Genomic DNA, 23,777 nt, shown 5'->3' with positions numbered 1-23,777 from the left:
TGGATGAGTTCTGAGACTTTCCCCTTATAATGGTGGTCAAGGAGGAATGCCAACCAATAGCGATCCTCTTCCTTTACGCCACGTATTCTTGGGTCCTTTCGCAGGCTTTGACACATGAGGGAGCCCATGCACCGCAAATTTGCGGAGGCATGAGAAGCAGACTTCTCGGGGTCACTGAGGATTACATTATCTGGAACTGCCTCCTCCCAGCCATGTACTACTCCCAAGGGTTCTGGGGATGGAAAATCATCTCTTATTGTTTGATATTTATCTTCCTCTGCTTTAATCCCTCCGAAACTGCCAGAATCCTCCTCCTCCTACTTCTCCTCCTCCTCCTCAGCAGATTTTAATAAGCAGACACTTATCTGTCCCAGGGTCCAGGGGAACGAAGCCCCGCTCATCTCCCCCTCCTCTCTGCGGCGCCGGCATTGTCACTGTGGGCGCCTGGATGTGGCTTCATAGCCGGGCACGCACTGCACATGCGCAAGACGCGCTGCGCGCTGTGACAGGCTGGGCAATCATCTGGGAACTGTGACATGTCCCAGATGATTGGCGAGAGGGAGGGGGGAGAGGTGAACTTACTTCCGGCGCCGCGGTGCCCCGGGAGGAAGTGGGAGCTGAAACCCTCTAAAAAGGAGGGTTTCCGCTCCCCCCCCAAAAAATGACAACATGCCAAATGTGGCATGTCAGGGGGTTACCTTCCCTTAAACCCGAAGTTCCATTTTTGGGTGGAACTCCGTTTTAAGAGGAAAGGAAGTCCTCCTCTTCATCCCACTGCTCTGCCTCGAGTGCCCTGTCCATAATGTCATGCTGAGTCTGCTCCAGCAGGAACACAGGGATTTTGTCCCTGATGCATGCATTGTCACGGCTCACCATCCTTGTGGCCTCTTCAAATGGTGACAGTACAGTGCATGCATCCTTTATGAGCAGCCATTGGCGTGGAGAAAAAAAAGTTGAGCCGGCCTAAAACGATTGTTGTGCCATACTCACACAGGTACTCTTTGACGGCCCTCTGCTGCATGTGCAGCCGCTCCAGCAATGCCAAAGTCGAGTTCCACCTGGTGGGCATGTCACAAATCAGGCGGTTTACAGGCAGGTGGAATTCCCTCTAAATGTCAGCCTACTGAGTACTGGATGTATATGATCGCCTGAAATGGCTACAGACTCTTCTGGCCTGCTTTAGTAGATCTTCCAACCCTGGGTACCTATTTAGGAAATGCTGCACCACCAAATTGAGGACATTGCCAGGCATGGCACATTGTCAATTTTTCCTGTCTAAGGGCAGACAGGTGGTTTGTGCCATTATCACACACCACTATTCCTGGCTCCAGCTGAAGTGGTGTGAATCACCTCTGGGCCTGTCCCTGCAGAGCTGCAAGAATCTCTGCTCCAGGGTGGTTCCTGTCCCCTAGACACACCAGCTCAAGCACTGCATGGCACCTTTTAGCCTGACTCATTGAATAGCCCTTTGAACGCTTAGGAGATACTTGAGGTTCATAGGACAATTCTGCAGAGGAGGGCATGGAGAAGGAGGAGGAGGAGGGGGGTAGAGCTGAAAATTCTCGCATCATCACTAGTTGTATGGAGACCTGGGGGCACAACAAGCTGCAGCACTGAACCCTGTCCTGCATCCTTCTGAGTTGCAAGCAAAGTTACCCAGTATGCTGTGAATTAAATATATCGTCCCTGCCCATGCTTGCTGGACCACGTGTCAGCAGTAATGTGGACTTTGTGGCTGACTGCCTTGCCCATTGATGCCACAACACTGCCTTCCACGTGATGGTAGAAAGCTAGAATGGCCTTACGTGAAAAGAAATAGCGACTGGGAACCTGCTGTGGTACAGCACATTCTGCAAATTCATGGAAGGGGGCAGAATCCACCAGGCGGAAAGGCAGAAGTTGTAGAGCCAGCAGCTTTGACAATCTTGCATTTAGTCGCTGGGCATGTGGGTGGCAGGGACGGCTGTATTTTTTTCCCGCTGCAGTAGATGGGGCAGAGAAATTTGCTGGCTATAGTCTACAGCTGGTGGTGTGCTGCTGGCAGATGTGCTGCGAGGAACTGGGACACTCTGCGCTATACCATCATCCCTGTCAGTGGAGGCTGCTGAGAGGTCATGAGGTATAGCAGTGACAGACTGTTTTTGCCACGCTTGATGTGCTTGAGACAAATTTTCCAAATAGCAACAGTGCGGTTTGCATTTTTATTTTATTTTTATAAAGATCCCCACCAAAATCCTCAGCACCAGGCCCATGATGTTCTTAATCTGGCCCTGCTTGATAGGAGGCACTAATGAGCACAGATAGGAGGCGCTAATGAGCACTGATAGGAGGCGCTAATGAGCACTGATAGGAGGCACTAATGAGCACTGATAAGAGGCACTAATGGGCACTGATAGGATGCACTAATGGGCACTGATAGGAGACTGCATTGGGCATTGATAGGAGGCACTAATGGGCACTGACAGGAGGCACTAATGAGCACTGATAAGAGGCACTAATGAGCACTGATAGGAGGCATTCATAGGCACTGATGAAGGCATTAATGGGCACTGATAGGTGGGATTGGCGAGCACTGATAGGAGGTACTAGTGGGCACTGATAGGTGGGATTGGTGAGCATTGATAGGAGGCACCAGTGGGCACTGATAGGCGGGATTAATGGGCACTAATATCCTGCACTGACGGGCGCTGATAGGTAGCACTGATGGGCATTGAGCACTGATAGGCAGCATTGATGGCCACTGATAGGCTGCACTGATGAGGAGGCACTGGTAGGTGGCATTGATGAGCAATGATAGGCGGCACTGATAGGCAGCAGTGATCAGCTGCACTGGTAGGCGGCATTGATGAGCAATGATTGGTGGTGCTGATAGGTGGAACTCATAGGCTGCACTGGTGGGCACTGATAGATGGCACTGATAGGCAGCATTCATGGGCAATGATAGGCTTCACTGAGGCACTAATGGGCACTGATAGATGGGATTGATGAGCACTGATAGACAGCATTGATGAGCACTGATGGGCTGCACTGATAGGTGGCATTGATTAGCACTGATAAGCTGCACTGGTAGGCAGCATTGATGAGCAATGATAGGTGACATTGATAAGCAATGATAGGCAGCACTGATAGGCGGCATTGATGAGCATGTATGTTAGTCCAACAGTGAAAGAACAATTACACTCTTTGAATCTAAGTGGCCACCTGTAGCTGCAATGTTTGACTAACATCTCTCTTTCTAACAAGACCTCCGGAGTGCATTCTATTCTTGAAATATATATATCTATATATATCTATAGATATATATAGATATATATATATCTATATATATATTTGCGTTTTATAGTTGGCCCCCTACTTTTGTCCCTGTCCCCCTAAATATGAAACCTGGAGACGCCACTAAATAAGACACCTTAACAAATTGCAGCATTCTCTTCAAATGAAGATTTCATGCTTGCATTGGGCTAGCCTCAGGAACACAAATGGATAAATGCAATGGACTGTGAAAGTGGCCATTTCTGGGCTGGCTGTCAAGCTGCAGCTTTCCCATCACAAGGATGCTGTACAATTAGAATCCTCCATTAGGGTGGGTAGCTCGATGACTATCAGGCGTTTTTGTTTGCTTTTTTTGCCATCTGTGTTCCATTGCAAAATTTCCCCTTCCCTTCCTGTCTTGTAGGCACAACAGATAGAGAGGTTATCACTCCAACAAAAATTAGATGCCTTCTTAGAAAGTTGTCACCATAGCAAATGTCCTCATTGGAAGATTTTTAAAATTAGATTTTTACTTATTATCAGTCCCAGTAACAATGTTACTCAGGACAGAGAAAAAAAATTTATCCATCCCATGTTTTAAAAAAAGAATGCAATAAGTAATTCAAATCTTACAGACGTTTCAACCCATCATTCTATCAAAAAATTATTTGTGGGGGTCACAGTTCCCAATCAGAGAGGTCAGCAGTCACCTGTGGTTGTACATGCCTGGCCATCAGGTCTTTCAAGTACTGCATGATTTTGGCAAGGGACTACTTGCTAATAGTGCATATGCTCCAGCTGCAGATGATGGGGTGTATGCAGCAGAAAAGGGGGTTAGGGTTTAGTGATAGGATTACTTTTTTGGAATTTCTAAAAGTGAGCCTGTGCACTGATAATACAAGTATTTACATGTTTGTTGTAATCTCTGAGGATGAAATACTTCATAGTGCAAACAGCTAGAGAGTTTAAGGAAGGCTTGTTTTAATTTTACTGCTTGTTAAGAATATGTAATTATTTCAATAGTCATAGGGGGTTATTTACTAAAGGAAAATCCACTTTGCACTGAAAGTGCACTTGGAAGTAAAGTCGCTGTAGATCCGAGGGGGGACATGCGAGGAAAAAACAGCATTTTAGCTTGCACATGATTGGATGATAAAATCAGCAGAGCTTCCCCTCATTTCAGATCTACCCCTTGGATTGAGAGTGACTGCACTTCCAAGTGCAAAGTGGATTTGCCTTTCGTAAATAACCCCCATACTGAGTTATTTCTAGCATACTCCTCTTAATCTATACAATCTTTGTGAAGATCCCCACAAATTTACTTCCTTAAATTCTGTGATACTTATTCACTATGCCCTGTGTCACAGAATTAACAGAGCCTGCCTTCTGAACTACAGGGGTGCTGTAAGATAAGCTGCAAAGCATGCATGAAATCCAGGTATAAATGGCCAGCAGACCATGGCACTCACAACATGAAAGGAGATTTTTCAAGTAAGCTTATATTGGATTGTCGAATATAACTATTGTTTGTATTATAACAATGCTGATAGTATAAAATGACAGTGTATGATGTGAACATAAATCTCCTTAAGCATTAGGTTTGGGGAGTAGTTAAGTGTTAATGTGTCAGAGGGATAACTCATCCGTTACAAGACAGCTCAGTTCAATGTTTTAAGAGATAAGTTCACCTTTGGGAACATGTTCTTCCCATTTTTAAAATGGAACATGTAACATGTTCCCAATGCTGCAGCAGGCAGGTGTGAGTGCATCTGCATGTACAGTGAGGCAAAGACTTTTGGAGGATGGCCTGGTTTTAAGAATGGCAGCAAACAAGCCACTTCTCTCCAGGAAAAACATCAGGGACAAAGTGATATTCTGCAAAAGGTACGGAGATTGGACTGCTGAGCACTGGGGTAATGTAATTTTCTCTGATGAATCCCTTTGTTTGGGGCATCCAGAAAAAAACCTTGCCCGGAGACGAAAAGATGAGCTCTACTATCAGTCCTGTGTCATGCCAATAGTAAAGCATCCTGAGACCATTCATGTGTGGGCTCGCTTCTTAGCCAAGAGAGTGGGCTCACTCACAATTTTGCCTAAGAATACAGCCATGAATAAAGTATGGTACAAAAACATCCTCCGAGAGCAACTTTTCAAAACTATCCAAGAACAGTTTGGTGACGAACAATGCATTTTCCAGCATGAGCTTTTATTTGTTTTGTCAAACCTGGTGGATATCTTAGTTACCCCTGAAACCTATATTTGGAAATCCTATTAAGGAGTTCCAGAGTCCCATCTCCCTCACACCAGTAACAAGCGTGTTTGACTCCCAGACTGCCAAGCTGAGGGTCCATTTTATCTGGTGAGTGGGGATACGAGAGGGGAGAGTGACACACAGCACAGCATGTTTTCCTGAAGCACTTCAGCACCTTTCTATTCATTTTGGTGCACCAAACACTTTATAAGAGGCTGTTTATAAGCACTTCATAAGAGTCTGTTTTTTACAATTGTTTTTTGTCACAGGAATGATTTTTATAATATCACAAACTGTAAGCGCTGTATTCATATTTTGATTGTCATTTGAGGTGATCTAGCACCTAGTGGGCAGCAGCTGCAGATTATTTCCATTTCACATTTACGGTAATTTGTCATGGTTTGTTACTTAGTGCGAGTATTGATTTTTTTCACCTTTGGGAACATGTAACATGTTTCACCCGTTTTTAAGATGCTGCAGGCAGGTGTGAGTACATCTGCAGAGTGCCATCTAGTGCTCGCTTTCTCTTCCACATATTTACTGCTTTTGTATGAAGATCACATATCCATATAAAATTCCAAACAGATAAAAAAACATATATCCCATTAAACAATATCTTTCAACAGTTTGTCTCCTTTTTGTTTGCAAAGTGTTGCTGCAGATTCCAAATGCTTCAATATCCCTATGTAGTAGTCTATATTGTGAGCACATCAAAGATGTATTCAAACAGTAAAAATAAATGTGTGTTCTGAGATGTTAAGGAGGGTATGGCTAACCTTCCAAGTCTTGGAGGATGGCCTGGTGTCAAGAATGGCAGCAAAGAAGCCACTTCCCTCCAGGAAAACCTTTAGGGGCAGACTGATATTCTGCAAAAGGTACAGAGACTGGACTGCTAAGGACTGGGGTAAAGTAATTTTCTCTGATGAATCCCCTTTCTGGTTGTTTGGGGCATCTGGAAAAAACCTTGTTCGGAGACAAAAAGGTGAGCGCTACCATTAGTCCTGTGTCATGCCAACAGTAAAGCACCCTGAGACCATTAATGTGTGGGGTTGCGAACGCAGCCATGAATAAGGATAACTTCTTCCAACCATCCAACAACAGTTTGATGACAAACAATGCCTTTTCCAGCATGATGGAGCACCTTGATAAAAGTGATGACTAAGTGGCTTTGGGGAACAAAACATGGAAATTTTGGGTCCATGTTCAGGAAACTCCCTAGACCCTAATCCCATTGAGAACTTGTGGTCAATCTTCAAGAGGCTGATGAACAAAAAAGAAAACACAAATTCTGACAAACTCCAAGCATTGATTATGCAAGAAAGGGCTACCATCAGTCAGGATGTGGTTCAGAATTTGATTGAGAGCATGCCAGGGGGAATTTCAGAGGTCTTCAAAAAGAAGCATCAACACTGCAAATATTGACTCTACATAAACTTAAAGTAATTGTCAATAAAAGCTTTTGACACTTATGAAATGCTTGTACTTATACTTCAGTATACCAAAGTAACATCTGACAAAAGATCTTAAAACATTGAAAAACATTGAAACGACAGACTTTGTAAAAATGTATATTTGTGCCATTTTCAAAACTTTTAAATTTAATATAGAATTGTTTAAAATATGCAGATAAACTGTACTTTTAAAGAGCCTTTCTTAAATGATCTTTTATTTCAGTCTTAAAATGATTGTAAAGTCTTGTTTAAAAAAAAATAATAATAATATTAAACATGTTATACTTACCTGCTCTGTACAGTTGGTTTTGCACAGAGCAGCCTTGTTCCTCCTCTTTGCTGCTCCTGGCCCCTCCCTCCTGTAGTGTGCCCCCCCAGCAAGCAGCTTGCTATGGGGTCAACCGAGTCACAGCTCCAACCCAGCCCGCCCCCTCTCTCCCCTGATTGGCTAACTGACTTTGATTGACAGCCACGGGAGCCAATGGTGCCACTGCCGTGTCTGTGCCGATCAGGAGGAGAGTCCCGGACGGCTAAGACACTCGTGGACATCGCTGGAAAGATATGGGGCTCAGGTATTAGGGGTGGTGGGGAGGCTGCTACACACAGAAGGTTCTTCTATCATAATTCATGGAATGCATTAAGATAAAAAACCTTCTGCCTTTACAACTCCTTTAATTTTATTGTGTAGCACCCTGCTCTGGTTACCCCGAATTCAGTTTTTGGCTCTGCTGTACTCAGCTAAGGAACCTCTAACCTTACTATGGATATTTTAAAAAATATTGGATCATTTGATATACCAATTAGACTCATTTAGTCCCAATCATCTAAATATGGAGGTTGATGTTTTATTTATAACTCTTTATAGAGTATCTGTATGGTTTATGTGTGTTGGTACAGCATATGGTTTTAGACTTTTTTTATTGAAGAGACATTCATAGCGTCACATGGTTGAAGTTGTGGACATTTATACAAGGATTTTTCTTTATTATAGGACTGTATTGCTATTGCATTTTTATTTTCTAATTGGGTTGCTTTATTATGGGTTAAGTAATGCCTTTATTGTTTCTTATACAGTATATGAATTAGGTAGATGGTAAAAATCCATGTGACTTTTGAACTCTACAGACTTAACTAAATCACTGTGGTGACACAGCCAAAACTCTTCAAGGTCTGGGATCAAGTTTAAGGTCACCTTTTCATAACTGGTGATATGTGAGAAGCGTTCCACAAATCCTCAGTAAAGCTTTGCATGTGAATCCTGGGGGAATTGAATGGTCTCCAGCAGCTGAAATAGAGCTACACCTATGTTAAAATAAGAAAAAGCAAACGTAATAGCAACAGCTCACAGACAAAATTTTTCTAATATACCTGACTTGGCTTTATCTTATCTGCTAGTGTTTTTTGATGTAAATAAATGTCCGTTTTTATCTAGGAAGATTGACAGAAGCGACAATAAAAGGACAGTAAGCCAGCCAATCAGTAGCATGCAATTACATATTCTGTTGCTACGGTGGTTGGCTGCTATTCATAAAGTGAAGCTAAATACATAATGGGAGATTTTTTTTTTTATTACACAAATCACTAGAAAATATAAACCACCAGTGGGTACAATGTTATTTTGTGATTTTATACAATTACAGTATTTTTTTTCTCAAATATTTGTGTTAGTTTTTTCTTTTTCAGGCAGTACAGAACAAAACTGTTACTGTGTTGTAAAAAACATTAGTGAGGAAAAATAGTTTTGATTGCCTACCGGTAATAGAAAGAAATCTAATGCTGCAGCGCCATCTAGTGCTCACTTCCTCTTCCACATATTTACTGCTTTTGTATGAAGATCACATATCCATATAAAATTCCAAACAGATAAGAATACATATATCCCATTAAACAATATATTTTCATTAATATCTTTCAACAGTTTGTCTCCTTTTGTTCGCAAAGTGTTGCTGCAGATTCCAAATGCTTAGATAGCCCTATGTAGTAGTTTATATTGTAAGCACATCAGAAATGTATTCAAACAGTAAAAAAAAAATGTGTGTTCTGAGATGTTACGGAGGTTATGGCTAACCTTCCAAGTGTGGTTGAAAGAATTTAAATATTTAACTGACTGCAGATGTGGGGCCTATAAACAAAAATATCAATTACCTTTTGACTTACTTTTTTCAATAGTGCTTACAATGCATCTGAGATGTAGTAACAAAAGGAGGATGGGGAGACAAGAGCCACATTTTGTTATACCAAGGCTTTTGTGTAATCTGGGTGATGTTAAAGGCATATTAAACGCTTATTATTTTTATATTACTACGGATGCCATAAAAATAACAAAATAGCAGTCTTTGCTGCTCCTCCTTTCAATGCAGGAAGGGCCGGTCCACATATATCCTCCTTTAGGGTATATTCTTTCCCTTGTAGTATTGCTATTCCCAACGCATTTTCCTGGATAAGGCTTTAGGAGTAACAGGTTGCAGCGACGACCAGCTGGAACTGGAAACATCACAGATCAAATCCACATATTCGCCAGCACACAACGCATCGTCAATTATGTCCGAATCTTTATGGAAGAATGATCACATCACACAAAACATAGTGCAACATTTCTGAGCCACACAGGACCCCTTTGTCAGGCATGTGATGGCCTGACCCCATCACATGCCTGACGAAGGGGTCCTGCGCAGCTCAGAAATGTTGCACCATGTTTTCTGTAATGTGATAATTCTTCCATAAAGATTCGGACATCACAGAAAACATAGTGCAACATTTATGAGCCGCGCAGGACCCCTTCGTCAGGCATGTGATGAGGTCAGGCCTTCGCGTGCCTGAAGAAGGGGTCTTGCGTGGCTCTGAAACTCTGTTCTTCTGTGATGTGAACATCTTTCCATAAAGATTCAGACGTAATCGACGATCCACTGTGTGCTGGCAAATATGTGCATCTGATCCTTTCCCTTGCAGGGTCCCATAGAGCCACCCGTTCATGCAAGCTCCCAGGACCGGACAACAGGGAGACATATGTCACACTGTCTACACAAACACACACAGGCAGCCCAAGAGGAGCAAAAGCACAAAATAACTGAATCTGGCTCCTCTTCCAATGGAAGTGATGGAGAACAGCTTCTGCAGAAGTGTCCCCAAAACTTTATCAGAAGGGGCATGCCTGTACATTTGTATTGGCATGTTGGTAAATGTAATCTTGATGCATTTAATACTGTCACGTTAGGTGTGCACTCTCCATCACGCAGTTTATGTACACAGCACATGGAAGCCGGAGGATGCAGGGGGCAATAATAAACTTGTAACTAGATTTATGTTTGGTAATAATTCACTTTAATAGAATTAAGTGAATGATTAATGAAGAGTTGTTGTAAGAAAATATTACCTTTAATACTATGTTAAAGAGGAGGTTCAGTCTGTATAATTGAAAAAAAAAAAGTCAACAACTACAAATCCTATAGCTGCTGACTTTTAATAAATGGACACTTACCTGTCCAAGGAGCCAGCGCTGTCCTCATCCGGGCTAGATCTTCACTAGCTTCTGGGTTACCGGAACTGGCATCCTAACTATGGCCAGCCAGCTGTGCGGCTTTCAGTTTTATAGCCAGCTACCCACTGTGCATGCGTGAGCCATGCTGCACTTTGTGAATGATCTTCTGGAACCTGTGATGTAGCCCAGAAGACCGCAAATTGTAAAGGGTAAATTGTGCTTGGATTGCCTAGGCGATCTGAGCATGAGTGGGTACCTGTCAAAACTAGGTACCTGCTCCCCCCCCAATAAAATATTACATGCCAGGTTAGGCAGAGGAGGGGGGGCGGGGGGAGTCTTGAAGCAGAACTTCCCCTTTTGGGTGGAGCTCCGCTATAAGCTCTTCCTCCTTCACACACACTGCTGCAAGCTGCATGTAGATTGTAGGAAAGAAATGTGTACAGCACTGAACCTTTGTCAAGAGGCTGCAGTCCCGTCAGATTCAATATAAAAGCCTACCATTGCTAACATCCTAGAATTGTTGTCTGCCTGTCTTTGACATCAAGACTTTCCATATACAGTAAAGGAAGTCAGAACTTATCATTGCTGACCACCTTTTACAAATGTTTGTTGCCTGGCTGTCCCTGACTTTAAAACTTTGAGTCACTGACCTAGAACAAATCCGAAGCCAGTAAAGTCATAACATCTGAATAGCATACATGTCCCACCAGGTCAGTTGTTCAGAAAATACAGAAGTCAGAAGGACAACCAGGCAAGTAGCATTTATAGAACTTAGCATTGCCACCTCTGTATTTCTCTCATGACAGGATTCCTTCCAGACATTGTAGACATTGACATTGGGATACTGGCAAATGTTTCCAGTTCATTGAAATATTTTGCCTATTGCCTGGCGTTTTTCTTTAAAGAATGAAAGTTTAGGTATGTAGTGTTCTTTGACGTGCGTTGTAAATGGTTGGCTCTATACAAATCACACACACACGTTGAGCTGTGCTTTGACATTGCTAATGACTAATATCCTGGTGAATATTTGACTGCGTTTCATAGGCATTTTACACACAATGACATTTCAGTTAATTTAACATTTATTGAACATATGCTATGCACTTAGCCATTTAATCATTCCATTTAATGGTTCTGACACATTTATAATTGGAATGTTATTAGACGGAATACAATGACAGAATGCAATTTCACTTTGTGGTTACCCTAGTGGCATTTTAAATTTCTAGTTACAACAGCTGCAGGTAGCAACCATCTATTTTTTAACTTTAGTAAATTGCTGCATTGTTAGATGTTGCCAGATGAAGCATCAAGCAATTACTGAATTAAAGGGAACACCATTCAGATTTAAAAACTATAGTTTAGAGGAACAAGTCCAAATAAAGCCCAACACAGAGGTTATTTGAAGTATATCTAAACCTAAGAACAAAAATATTATATATTGTAGCTTATGTGTAATTAGATGTGGTGGCTGAATTTGTTTTTCTTTCTTTAAAAGGTCAAGTACATTTTACGCATATACAGAAAAATTCCCGTTGATCCAGATAGAAATCCAGAGTCCTTATAACTTTCCTGTACACTGAATGGAAAACTCAAACAAAGTTATCAGCTTTCCCAGCTATCTTCTATGAACAAGAAATTCCCAGCCATGTAGTGAAATGAGGGGAGGGAGAGGTATTTGTAGACCAAATCAGGAGAGAAGTTGAGGGTGACGATGTTGCTCCTACATAGATGCAGTATGGTGACTGAGTATTGTCATCCAAAATATTACATTTTTAGTTTTAGGTTTGGGTATATGATCATTTACATTTCCTAAGCACCATCTAAATAACAAGGTGACTAGAATCCCTTTTCTTGTTGAGATAACACTCCTCTGGGCCCCATCACTTTCACTGGTATCTGGAGACCCCACTTCTCAATTGGCAGCATAAGCCAGGCCGCTTAGTATTATAAGTCGAGGACTTTTCAGAAGAAGTCTGCAGTGTTGTGCCCTGTATTTCCTTTACAAACAATAAAAAAAAAAAAAAAAGTTTAATCAGGAGCTATATTGCTTTCGGAGAAGTGATTATCTTCATGATTTACTTAAAAAAAAAAGGTTCTCATTTTATCTGAGACCAGTAGAAAATACACCACTATGGACAACTCTGCAATGAATTTAAAAGCAGAACTGAAGGCAAAAGCTTTTTTTCTTCATTTTGAATAGAGTAAGCGACAGTTTCAAACCGTTTTAGTGTTTTGTTTTTTTTTGCCTTCTGTGCTCCACTGGGAAGATTTCCCTTCGCTTCCTGTCCTATAGCCATAATGGTACATGAGAGGAAATCCATCTAAAATTAGGGAAATCCCTGACAATCACTAGAACTAGTATCTCCACTGAAAGATTTCTTCTCTATTTCTGTGGTGACCACTCAAAAATTTTTGTTTTTTTCTACATTTTCAGGGATAACGATCACCTTGGCAAATAAGGTAACACTCCCTAACAGGGGCACAGACAGGGCAGAGAAAGATGAGAGACATTTGTGGGATGCCATTATGTACCAAGAATGCTAGTTGCCTGGCTGCCATGCTAATGCTTTGCTTTAATGCCTTTCCTCCTTAAAAACAGGATAGGCATAATAACAAATTCCGACTAGATTCAGTGAGAATTTTTAATAGATTTTAGTGAAAAAAACACTTACATTTTTTTTTTTTTTATTTTATTAAGACAGCTCTGATAACCATGGTAAGTGCCTTCAAAATATCTTGAAAAACAAGAAAACAAGAGGTTGACCGAATAGCACCTGCATGCCCAAATCCCCTCTGTGGCGGCCTCTCAACCTTTTATGCCACGGGATAAATTTTCAGGGGAAAAATTACTGCTGTGCATGTACTTCCATATTAACAGAAAGTTATAGCTAAAGGAATTAAAAGAAAAAAAAAAAAAGTTGACATATTTCGTATATATGTAAAAAACAGAATTTTTTTTAAATTATTTTTTAACACTCACCTATGGTATCTGACTAAATTATTTTTAGAATAGTTTTGAAATGAAATTTATAATTACAAATAGTTTAACAATGCGATCATATTTTTTGTGGCCAACAGTCATTGGAGATTGGCCCCCTTACAGTGGTTGTCATGGAGAAAGACCTCTTACATGGTGATCAGTGGGAAAGGTGATCCCTTACTTTAGTGATCAGTGGGAGACTGGTCCTCTTACATTGGTGATCAAGGAGAAGGATCCCTTAGAGTGGTGTTCAGAGGGAGAGGTGACCCCTTACATTGGTGGTCAGAGGGAGATGTGCACTCTTAATTGGTGGTCAGTCAGAAAAGCTCTCCTTAACATCAGTAGTAAGTTAGAAAGATCCCTCCTTACACCCATGGTCTTTGGACAGAATGCTTTGCTACATTGGTGGTCACTGAATTACCCTCTTGAATTGGTCCCATACGGATGGCTCAGCGAGCTCAGGGACATGGGTGCTGCAACTATGCAGGCACTGTCTGGTGGTATCTATGGGCACCTTATAATATCCCAAAAGCACCAGGAAGTTGGCTTTTTGGAAATGGTTTGTTACAAGGGCTTTTGCAACCCCATGTGGCACAAGTTAAAGCACATCAGGAGCGTCCCCTGCTTGTATGCAATACAGTGTATCGAAAATGTATTTTATTGCACCCTTTTTGAATACCAGAGTGTGGAATAACTGTAAGAGTAATATCCAGATAATTATTTCACATAAATTTACCAATTTTTAAAAGACAGATTATACTTTATATTTTTCTGAGATTCTGGCAAAAAAAAAACTGCCATTTCAAACTTAAACTTCAATTTTCTTGCACTTAAACCACATGAAACACTAACTTCAATATGAAAAAATATAACAGGTTATTGTAGTTATGAACCGAATACAAAAAAATATACATTTTTCATGTATAAAATGAACTACATAGGTTATAACAGGAAAATAATACTATGAAATGATACCAATGGTTAAACCAAAAACTAGTGAAAAGTCTGTGCCAAAAACACATTGTTGAAACTTTTTTTTTTTTTTTTTTTTAACAACTGACTTCATTACCAGCAGCATATGGCACAACTCAATTGCTTGAGCATGATGGCCACCTCACATAAACAATTATATCTTATGCCTAACTTTCTGAGGCTGATAGGTAGGGACATCCATATTGTTCAAGAATAAGAAAATTGTCTTCAGTTACTTCAGTTGTAGGACAACCTGAGAAGAAGAAAAATTGTTAATATTTACACAGGACTGACCAAGCCAAAAACACATACCTATAACAGCACGGACAAAAACAAATTAAAGGGAAAGTATATTGATGCTAATATTACAACATACAAAGATGTTTTAGACAATTGTGCTCTTCCAACCTTGTTGCAACACCTTGGAGAATGCGCCTTTTCTATTAGGTCCCTTTCACACTGGGACGGTTTGCAGGCGCTATTGCGCTAATAACAGCGCCTGCAAACCGACCCGAAACAGCCGCTGTTGTCTCTCCAGTGTAAAAGCCCCGAGGGTTTTCACACTGGAGCGGTGTGCTAGCAGGACGGGAAAAAAAGTCCTGCTAGCAACATTTTCGGAGCGGTGAAGGAGCTTTGTATACACCACTCCTGCCCATTGAAATCAATGGTACAGCGCGGCTATAATGCAGGCAAAGCGCCTCTGCAGAGGCGCTTTGCGGTGGTTTTTAACCCTTTCTCAGCCGCTAGCGAGGGGGTAAAACCCCCCCGCTAGCGGCCGAATACCGTCAGTAAAGCGCCGCTAACAATAGTGTGAAAGGGGCCTTACATGCCTATATAAACATGGTTTGTTGCATTTTATGTGGAGGAACTCAGGTGGTCTACAGGCAGCCCTGATCTCTGCACTATTGAACATCTTGGGATTAATCAGAACACAGGTTGCAAGGCAGGTCTTCTCATCCAGCTTCATATAAAATGACCATGGTTTTGGAATAGGATTTCCAACAAGATCATATGGTCAGATGTCCACACATTTTTGGCCATATAATATAGGGTGCATCCATGACATTTAGCCTGGGTTCACACTAGCACAATCTTAGTTATCACATATGATTCGAACCCGCACTGCAGGTGCCAATTACATGCGACCTCTGAGCAATGTGAGTTTAGCCATACAGTTGTATGGCTGAACTCACATTAGATTCACACAGAAAATAGTGCAGGGACTTGTTTTTCCCTGCACTAGAATTGGATTGCATGGGTGTTCTCACCTATGCGATCTGATTCCTGTGCAAGTTCACAGTTCGCACTGCGATCTGTGAACTAACCTGGGGGTGTCACTAACTTTGTTAATGACAACCACAGCGGTTCACACAAGGCAGTGTGAACTGCCTACGGGAGAGGAGCGATGCGGGAACCGGCGCTGGAATTGCGCTAGTTCCCGCATCGCACTAGTGTGAACACAGTGTGAGGGGGAGATTTGCTAAAACTGGTGCACAAAGAATCTGGTGCAGCTGTGCATATTAGCCAATCAACTTCTAGGTTAAATTGTCAAAGCTTAATTGAACAAGCTGAAGTTAGAAGCTGATAGGTTACTATACACAGATGCACCAGATTCTGGGTGTTCCAGTTTTAGTAAATCCCCCCTTAACCGCTTGCCGACCGGCTCACGCCGATATACATCGGCAGAAAGGCACGTACAGGCAGATTAACGTACCTGTACGTTGCCCTTTAAGAAGCGGTGATACCCGCGATCGTCTCACGGAGTGGAAGAACGGGGAAATGCTTGTGTAAACAAGCATTTCCCGTTCTGCTTAGTGACAGGACACTGATCACCGCTCCCTGTAATCAGGAGCGGTGATCAGTGTCGTGTCACACATAGCTACGCCTCCACACAATTAGAATCACACCCTAGGACACACTTAACCCCTTCACTGCCAGTCACATTTACACAGTAATCAATGCATTTTTAATTGCACTGATTGATGTATAAATGTGAATGGTCCCAAAATCGCGCCAAAAGTGTACGATGTGTCTGCCATAAAGTCGCAGTCATGATAAAAAAAAAAAAAAGCAAAAAAAAAAAAAAAAAAAAAAAAATCGCTGATTGCCGCCATTACTAGTAAAAAAAAAAAAAAAAAATTATTAATAAAAATGCCATAAAACTATCCCCTATTTTGTAGACACTATAACTTTTGTGCAAACCAATCAAACGCTTATTGCGATTTTTTTACCAAAAATATGTAGAAGAATACATATCGGCCTAAACTGAAGAAAAAAAATGTTTTTTTTTTTTATATATTTTTTGGGGATATTTATTATAGCAAAAAGTTAAAAATAATGCTTTTTTTCAAAATTGTCGCTATTTTTTTGTTTATGGCGCAAAAAATAAAAACCGCAGAGGTGATCAAATACCACCAAAAGAAAGCTCTATTTGTGGGGAAAAAAGGAGGTCAATTTTGTTTGGGAGCCACGTCACTCGCCCGCGCAATTGTCAGTTAAAGCGACGCAGTGCCGAATCGCAAAAAGTGCTCTGGCCTGTGGCCAGCCAAATGGTCCGGGGCTGAAGTGGTTAAACTGCAAAGTAAGCCTCACTTTTTATAAAGTCCAGCAGTGCCAGCATACTTACTGCCAGTGTATATCAGACTATGCCAAATGCCCAGTTTCTTTTTTCAGGATAGAGGGCAGAGGTGTATCCCACCTCAAAAACTTTCTACAGTCAGTCTGAACAGATCTCGCCTAACCCTCTGGTTTACAGCATGGCTGTTAATTAACCTGAAAAAAAAATCTGTTGATCTTGGCTGCAGCCACACTCTTGCTGACTGCAGAAAATTACCATAAAATAATAATATTGGCCAACATTACAATTTTTATTATGCATTTGGTCCAGCCTTTGGTCCCTGTTGACATTTTGGGGTTGATTTACTAAAACTGGAGTGTGCACAATCTGGTGCAGCTCTGCATAGAAACCAGTCTCCATGTTTTAGGCTGGGTTCACACTGCTATGACATGACTGTTGTATGACTGACATCCTACTTTGCCCTGCGACATCGGTCCTACTTCCATCCGACTTGAATGAACAAGATAAGATTTTGCTCCGATTTTGACATACTGCGACTTGTCCTTTGACCAACCAAAACAATCCCAATATGACATAAATTCCTTTTACTGCTGCTATAATCACCATGTCGGATGTCACAACGAATGGTTAGGACAAGGATCTGACTTTAAAAGATATTCAATGGGCTGAAGTAGGACCAAAGTCGTGCAGGAACCTTTTTCAAAGCCGGACCGACTTGTGCCGGAACAGTTAATACGGCTCTCATAGGGAACCATTGATATGTACATGTCATACGACATGTGCTCCCATAGTCAGATCGTATGACGTACCAGTGTGAACCCAGCCTGAGGCTGGGTTCACACTGGTACGATACGACAGTGGTACGACTGTGGATCCAACTTTGCCCTGTGACTTGAACCCGACAATGCAGGCACTTTGTGTCTAGTATGAATCTTTAGGGGGAACTCCACGCAAAAAGCAAAAAAAAAAAAAAAAAAAGAAAAACCCCAGCATGGGTTTCCCCTCGAAGACCATTCCAGGCCCTTCAGTCTGGCATGGATTTTAAAGGGGAAGCCCCCCCCCCCTGAACTGTACTATGCCACATTCACTCAACAGGGGTAGGGTGCTTTGGTGCCACTCCAAGCACCTTGTCCCCATGTTGATGAGGACAAGGGCCTCTTCCCGACAACCCTGGCCATTGGTTTTTAGTTGCTGCGGGCGGGGGGGCTTATCAGAATCTGGAAGCCCCCTTTAACAAGGGGACCCCAGATCCCGCCCCCCCACCCTATGTTAATGAGTACGGGGTACACTGTACCCCTACCCATTCACCTAAAAAAAAAAAAAAAAAAGTGTCAAAAATAAAAAGCAGTACACTTTTTCAAGTAATTTATTAAGGCAGCACTGGCATTGCTTCCAATTTCTTCTCCCCTCCCTGGGTCTTCTCCGCTCTCAGCTACGGTCTTCTAGCCCTCTCCGGTTCTTCTCCCTCTGTCTGCGGTCTTCTGCCGGGTCTTCTCCACTATCTTCTCCTGTTCTTCTTCCGATGTTGACTCAACGCTCTCTCCCACTCTTATTCTGTCACTACTTATATTGGCATTGGGCGGGGTCACCTGCTGATGTCATCCGGAGGCCCCACCCCCTTATGATGTCACCGCCCGGGGCATGATGGGCGGTGACGTCGTAAGGGGTGGGGCCTCCGGATGTCGTCCGCATGTGACCCCGCCCAATGCCAATATAAGTAGTGGCACACCGCGCACCCAGAATTAGAGTGGGAGAGAGCATGGAGTCAACATCGGAAGAACAGAGGGAGAAGACAGAGGAGAAGACCCGGCAAAAGAACGAGAAGACTGCAGAGAAGGCCAGGCAAAAGAGTGAGAAGACACAGCGTGACGTCACTCGTGGCCGTAAACGGAGGACCAGGTGAGTGAAGTAACTCCTCCCAGCTAGCAGAGCGGTTGCCACGACAACATGTTTCGGAGGAGCTGCCTGCTTCTTCAGGAGGTCGCGCCCCCGAAACATGTTGTCGTGGCAACCGCTCTGCTAGCTGGGAGGAGTTACTTCACTCACCTGGTCCTCCGTTTACGGCCACGAGTGACGTCACGCTGCGCCGGCTGACCTTCTGATCCACGTTTGTGAGTGTAACCCCTTTTTAACTTGAATCTGCATTTTTGGCATTAAACAATATTACACTAAAGTAGCCTTGCGCTCTCTTCTCTTTGTACATTTCAGATCAAGTCCACCACCCTGTGGATTCTTGAGAGAGCTGCAGCACCTAGAGCTAAGAGAACTTTCTTCTTTTCTTTTTTTATACAGACTGTTATATTATGTGTGTTGCTTATGGGGACAGGGCTGGTCTGGTGTGGTTTTTTTGTGTGTGTTTTGGTTCATGCTGGAAAACCAGCAGCCGATTGGCTCCCGATCAGCAGTCTCAGCCAATGACTTAAAGCTGACAAGAGTGTTCTGGTGGGGGGGGTCCCCCTGTCAGAACACAATAGCTCAGACGGAGAGATTGATTTACCAACATCGGATTGTTAGTACTACATCTCCGACCTGAGCAGTCAGCTTTTTTGTTCAACCAACCGTTGAAAAAACTGACAGTGTGTACCAGGCTTTACATGCATATGGTGGCCAAGTGATGGACAGGCTGTAAAGCTGTCTTTCTGCCTTGGGCCTGTGTTCTACTGGGGATGGTCTGACTTTAAACTGACTTTAGTAACACTTTAAATTGTAATATTATCAGTGGATCTTATCCTCAAAACTACACTATAAAAATATATATTTCGTCTTTTGTGGCAGGAAAAGTCAGCTTTCCATCTTTTATTCAGCAAGGACTGCTAGTGCTATATAGAAGCATTAAAAGGTCAGCAGGATGGATTTATTAAAGTGAAATTGAGGTGAGTGCAGGCCTATTGAACAGGTTTTTGTATAAGATGGAAATTTCCATCTTTCCATAGAAATCCCAACGGAGAGGCCATGCCACCTAAACAGAAGGGACAGTACAGCAATGTTTACTTAGCAAAGAATTGTTTTTTATGACATCTGTTCAGGATATGTAGTACAGAGTGCATACTGCAAACATACTCATTAAAAATGTAGGATCCATTGTCACCTCCACATTGAAAAAGCAACCCAAAATAGCACAAAAAGACAGAAAAGAAAAAGTTATAAAAAGCAATACAATACCTTATTAGCCGCCTCTAAAGAATTGATAAGATTCTGCAGCTCCTCTTTATTAAGCTCAATGGAAATCGGTGTCATTGTTCTATTTTTGACAATATCCAGATCCAGGTTCACAAGTGGCATTTGCAATGTGGATAGCTTATCACTTGACATGACAAGCTACATAGAGGAAAGAGGAGTAATGTTGCAAATTACTTGAAAAGTTCATTTACAGCAATCCCAGCCACATACAGGTTAGTCATATGAAAGCAAGAAAACTGCCTAGATTTTATATAAAAAAACAAAAAAAAAAAACAAAACAAAAAAAAAAAAAAACACATTGTATAAGCTCCCCCCCCCCCCAAAAAAAAAAACACTAAATTACTTCCCCCACAGTTTACTAAACAGTCATCCTTCTGAGCACATTATTCTGCATCCTTAAGCCTTGTACACACAGTGAGAATACCGCACAAATGAGCTTCCATTTTTTTTTGCATGCTAGTCAAATAACGAAAAGGTTACTAAAGTTACGAAAATTCTCATAAGACAAAATACAACTTCAGAAGTGATGTAATGTATAGCAATGTATTCTTTCGTTTCCGAGCATGTGTGGGCTTGGTCACATGATTTTTTGTACAAATACTTTATTAATTACAAGAAAATTGTTATTTCTGTTATGTTAAAAGAAAAATTTTCATGCTTGTCCCTTTGGATATTTTCACATGAACCGTCGTCATCGGCTCTCAATAGCTGTGTACTAACAAATAGATTATCGAACAATCGCTTTGAATGCGTTTTTTTCCGTCTGATATTCTCATCACATGTACTAAGCATTAGGAGCGAACAAAATGGCAGGTGTTCTTAAAGAGAACTTTTTTTATTTCTCTTTTTTTAGTTACTGCCTCTTAGGTATTAACAACAGGCGCATCAACTATAGGAAACAAATAAGCATTCCTCGTGTACTAAACCAAGTCTTTTTATCTTTCCTTAAAGTGGAGCACCACCCAAAAAGGGAAGTTCCACTTTAAGGACTCGTCCCCCACTCCTCTTGAACAATTGGCACTTTTGAGGAGCAGGGCGGGGGGGGGCAGGTACCTGATCTTGACAGGTACCTGCTTCCCACTTCTGTTCTGAAGTTCTCCTCCCTACCTCCTGCAGTTTGCTGGGACACTAACAGGTCCCAGAAGACTGCATTCACCACTCACAATATACAACGTGACTCGCGCATGCTCAGTGGGCACCTGGCTGTAAAGACGCAAGCTGTCACAGCCGGGTGCCCATAGTGAAGATGCCGGCGCTGGGGACCGAAGACAGCAGGTGAGACCGACTGGGGTGAGCACAATGCTGGGTTGTGGGACAGGTGAGTGGATGTTTTTTAAAAGTCAGCAGCTACAGTTTTTGTAGCTGCTGACTTTATTTTTCACAGGTGGCTTTAAATCCTTAAATACAGTAGATGCAAAGCTATTTATCTTCAAATTGTGGGTGCTTTCATTGCAACATCTTTCCATCTTTTATTCAAAATCTGCAAATATGCACCACAAATGCAAAAAAATAAATAAAAATAATAATAATAATAATAATAATAATAATAATAATAATATTTTTGGATTGCACAATATGTAGTGTCAAGTTTTCACCTTTTGGGTGAATAAAGTGAAAATCAAGACTTATTGTAGTGGAAAGTGTCAAAACTATTGTAAAATTTTACTGATGTCTGTATCCACTTTGTAGATATTTAGTCCTTCTGTCCTTGAAACAAAAATGAGGGGAAGGCTACATTTTTATCCATTGGGAAATCACCCAATAGACACACCTGTTCCAGTGACAACTCTCAAAGGGAAGTGAGGGGAAATCATCTCTGGGACACAGACAGCAGGACTCAGATCTACTTTTTAATATAGTGATGGATCCGAAGGAGCACAATAAAAGAAAAAAAAATTTTATTAGCTGCTTGAAGGTAAAAGTATGTAATAAAGCCTTAGCAGCTAGGAAATGTTTAAGTGCTGGGTCTTGGCACCAACTAGAACACTCCTAAAGGCAGCTTTGCACATAGAAAGCCCATTTTGTTAGGGGTATATTTCATTGCTAGACATCTGATTGTAATTGCCATTTATGTATATGTTTTGCATGTATTACTCTCGTTTATTTGTATTACTTACATTGAAAAGCATCACTGGAGATGATGGTGCCATATAAATCTTTAATAATGAGAACAACTAACACTGTAAAGATACAGTACTGCACAGAAACCAAGAAAATGGGAACTCCTTGCCTCAATTTTACACCTGACAGAACATTTTCAGTCTGATAAGCAGAGGAAATCCCTGTAGATTTTTTTTTAACCTTATGATTATATAGACTGCATACTAAACAAAAAGCAGAGGCATTCAGCCAATATGTAGAATATTAGATTACACAAGAAGCAACTAGGTTATCCCTAACGAATGTAGACAACCGCTGAAAAAGTACCGTTTTGTCTTCTTTCAATAGAAAATGATAAATATGAACGTTAACACTTAAATACAAGCCTATACCCATTTTTCTGTTCAGTCATGATTTTCCTATTGAAATTTATCAAGTATTCATAATTCAGAAGAAGAAAAATGAATAAAAATAAATATAAAAAACAAAACACATTTCCCTTATGGTGGTGATGGACTTTCAGTTTCACCAAGTTGTCCAATATTTTTCCAGGATAAGCATCAGAATGTATTTAATGAAATTCATTGTGCCACTACCCTAAAATAAAATGCTACCCAACCGTATGTCTTGGCCCAGAAAACAGTGTCACACCAGTGATGGTCCTGGTACTTGGTGGAGATCCAGCAATCAACTGCTGGTCTTCCAAATTAAAGCGTCAGTTCTCAAAGTACAGACTCCTTATTTTCCTCACTCCCTCAAATCAAATTTCATAAAAAGTAGTACAAGTACAGGTATAATTCAAGCATTGCAACAAAGTTTTTTGGAATGCATCCAACTTACAAACTAAAAATCGAGGAAGGAGAAACATCTGTATGCTACATCAAAGGTCTTTTGGCATGTAATAAAAATTAATAAAAATTGTTCCACTTCAATTTTTTAATCCTATCCTCTAGCTGACAAGTTACCAAAATCAAGGGAAAGCTATTGTGCAGTACAGTGAGCCCCACCTTACAAATCATTATTGTAATGTTTACCTAAAAGTGTTTGTCATGCAAATTTTACACTTTGCATGTTTGCCGAAACATATTCCCATTATTGTATTATAGACTGTATTTGTACATTTTCCCTTACGTGGCAATTTGTATTTAAAGTGTTACTAAACCCAGCAGCCTGCATTCACTATATCTGGTCTCCCACAGTGCACAGAACATGGAAATGCAATTATTTTAGTAAATAAACTGCTAAATACCTTTTCTTATCAGCAGTATTTAGCAGTCTTGTGGCTAGCAGTGTCTGGGTGAGCGTTGGTTAAAGTTTTCTTTCTCCTCTGACTGTCCTATGAGGCTGCATGACTCCTGATCCTCTGTCTGGACAGTGCTGATTGGCCCTGTGCTAATCCCATGCACACTCCCCAAAAAAATAAATAAAAAAAACCTCTCTAGCAATACACACCAAACTGTGCATTTGCGGAGTGCCCCCAGGGATCCAGGCTATTAGGATATAGATTGGGGACTGAAAGGAGGAGGGGAAGG

General features: G+C 41.5%; 1 protein-coding gene across 1 annotated transcript in view; it reads right to left on the bottom strand.

Moving 5' to 3' along the window:
- Positions 1-11,491: 11,491 nt before the first annotated feature.
- COMMD8 (COMM domain containing 8) overlaps positions 11,492-23,777 on the bottom strand; it is a 37,382-nt gene continuing 25,096 nt past the window's right edge. The window contains exons 4-5 of the mRNA XM_073608487.1: positions 20,128-20,283; positions 11,492-14,640 (exon numbers count right to left, since the gene is read on the bottom strand). Coding sequence (XP_073464588.1) covers positions 14,620-14,640; positions 20,128-20,283 — 177 coding nt within the window. The 3' untranslated portion in view covers positions 11,492-14,619. The remainder of the gene's footprint in view (positions 14,641-20,127; positions 20,284-23,777) is intronic.

Source organism: Aquarana catesbeiana, linkage group LG01, assembly GCF_042186555.1.
Source record: "Aquarana catesbeiana isolate 2022-GZ linkage group LG01, ASM4218655v1, whole genome shotgun sequence".
Taxonomy (NCBI): domain Eukaryota; kingdom Metazoa; phylum Chordata; class Amphibia; order Anura; family Ranidae; genus Aquarana; species Aquarana catesbeiana.
This window is presented reverse-complemented; position numbering and strand designations above follow the sequence as displayed.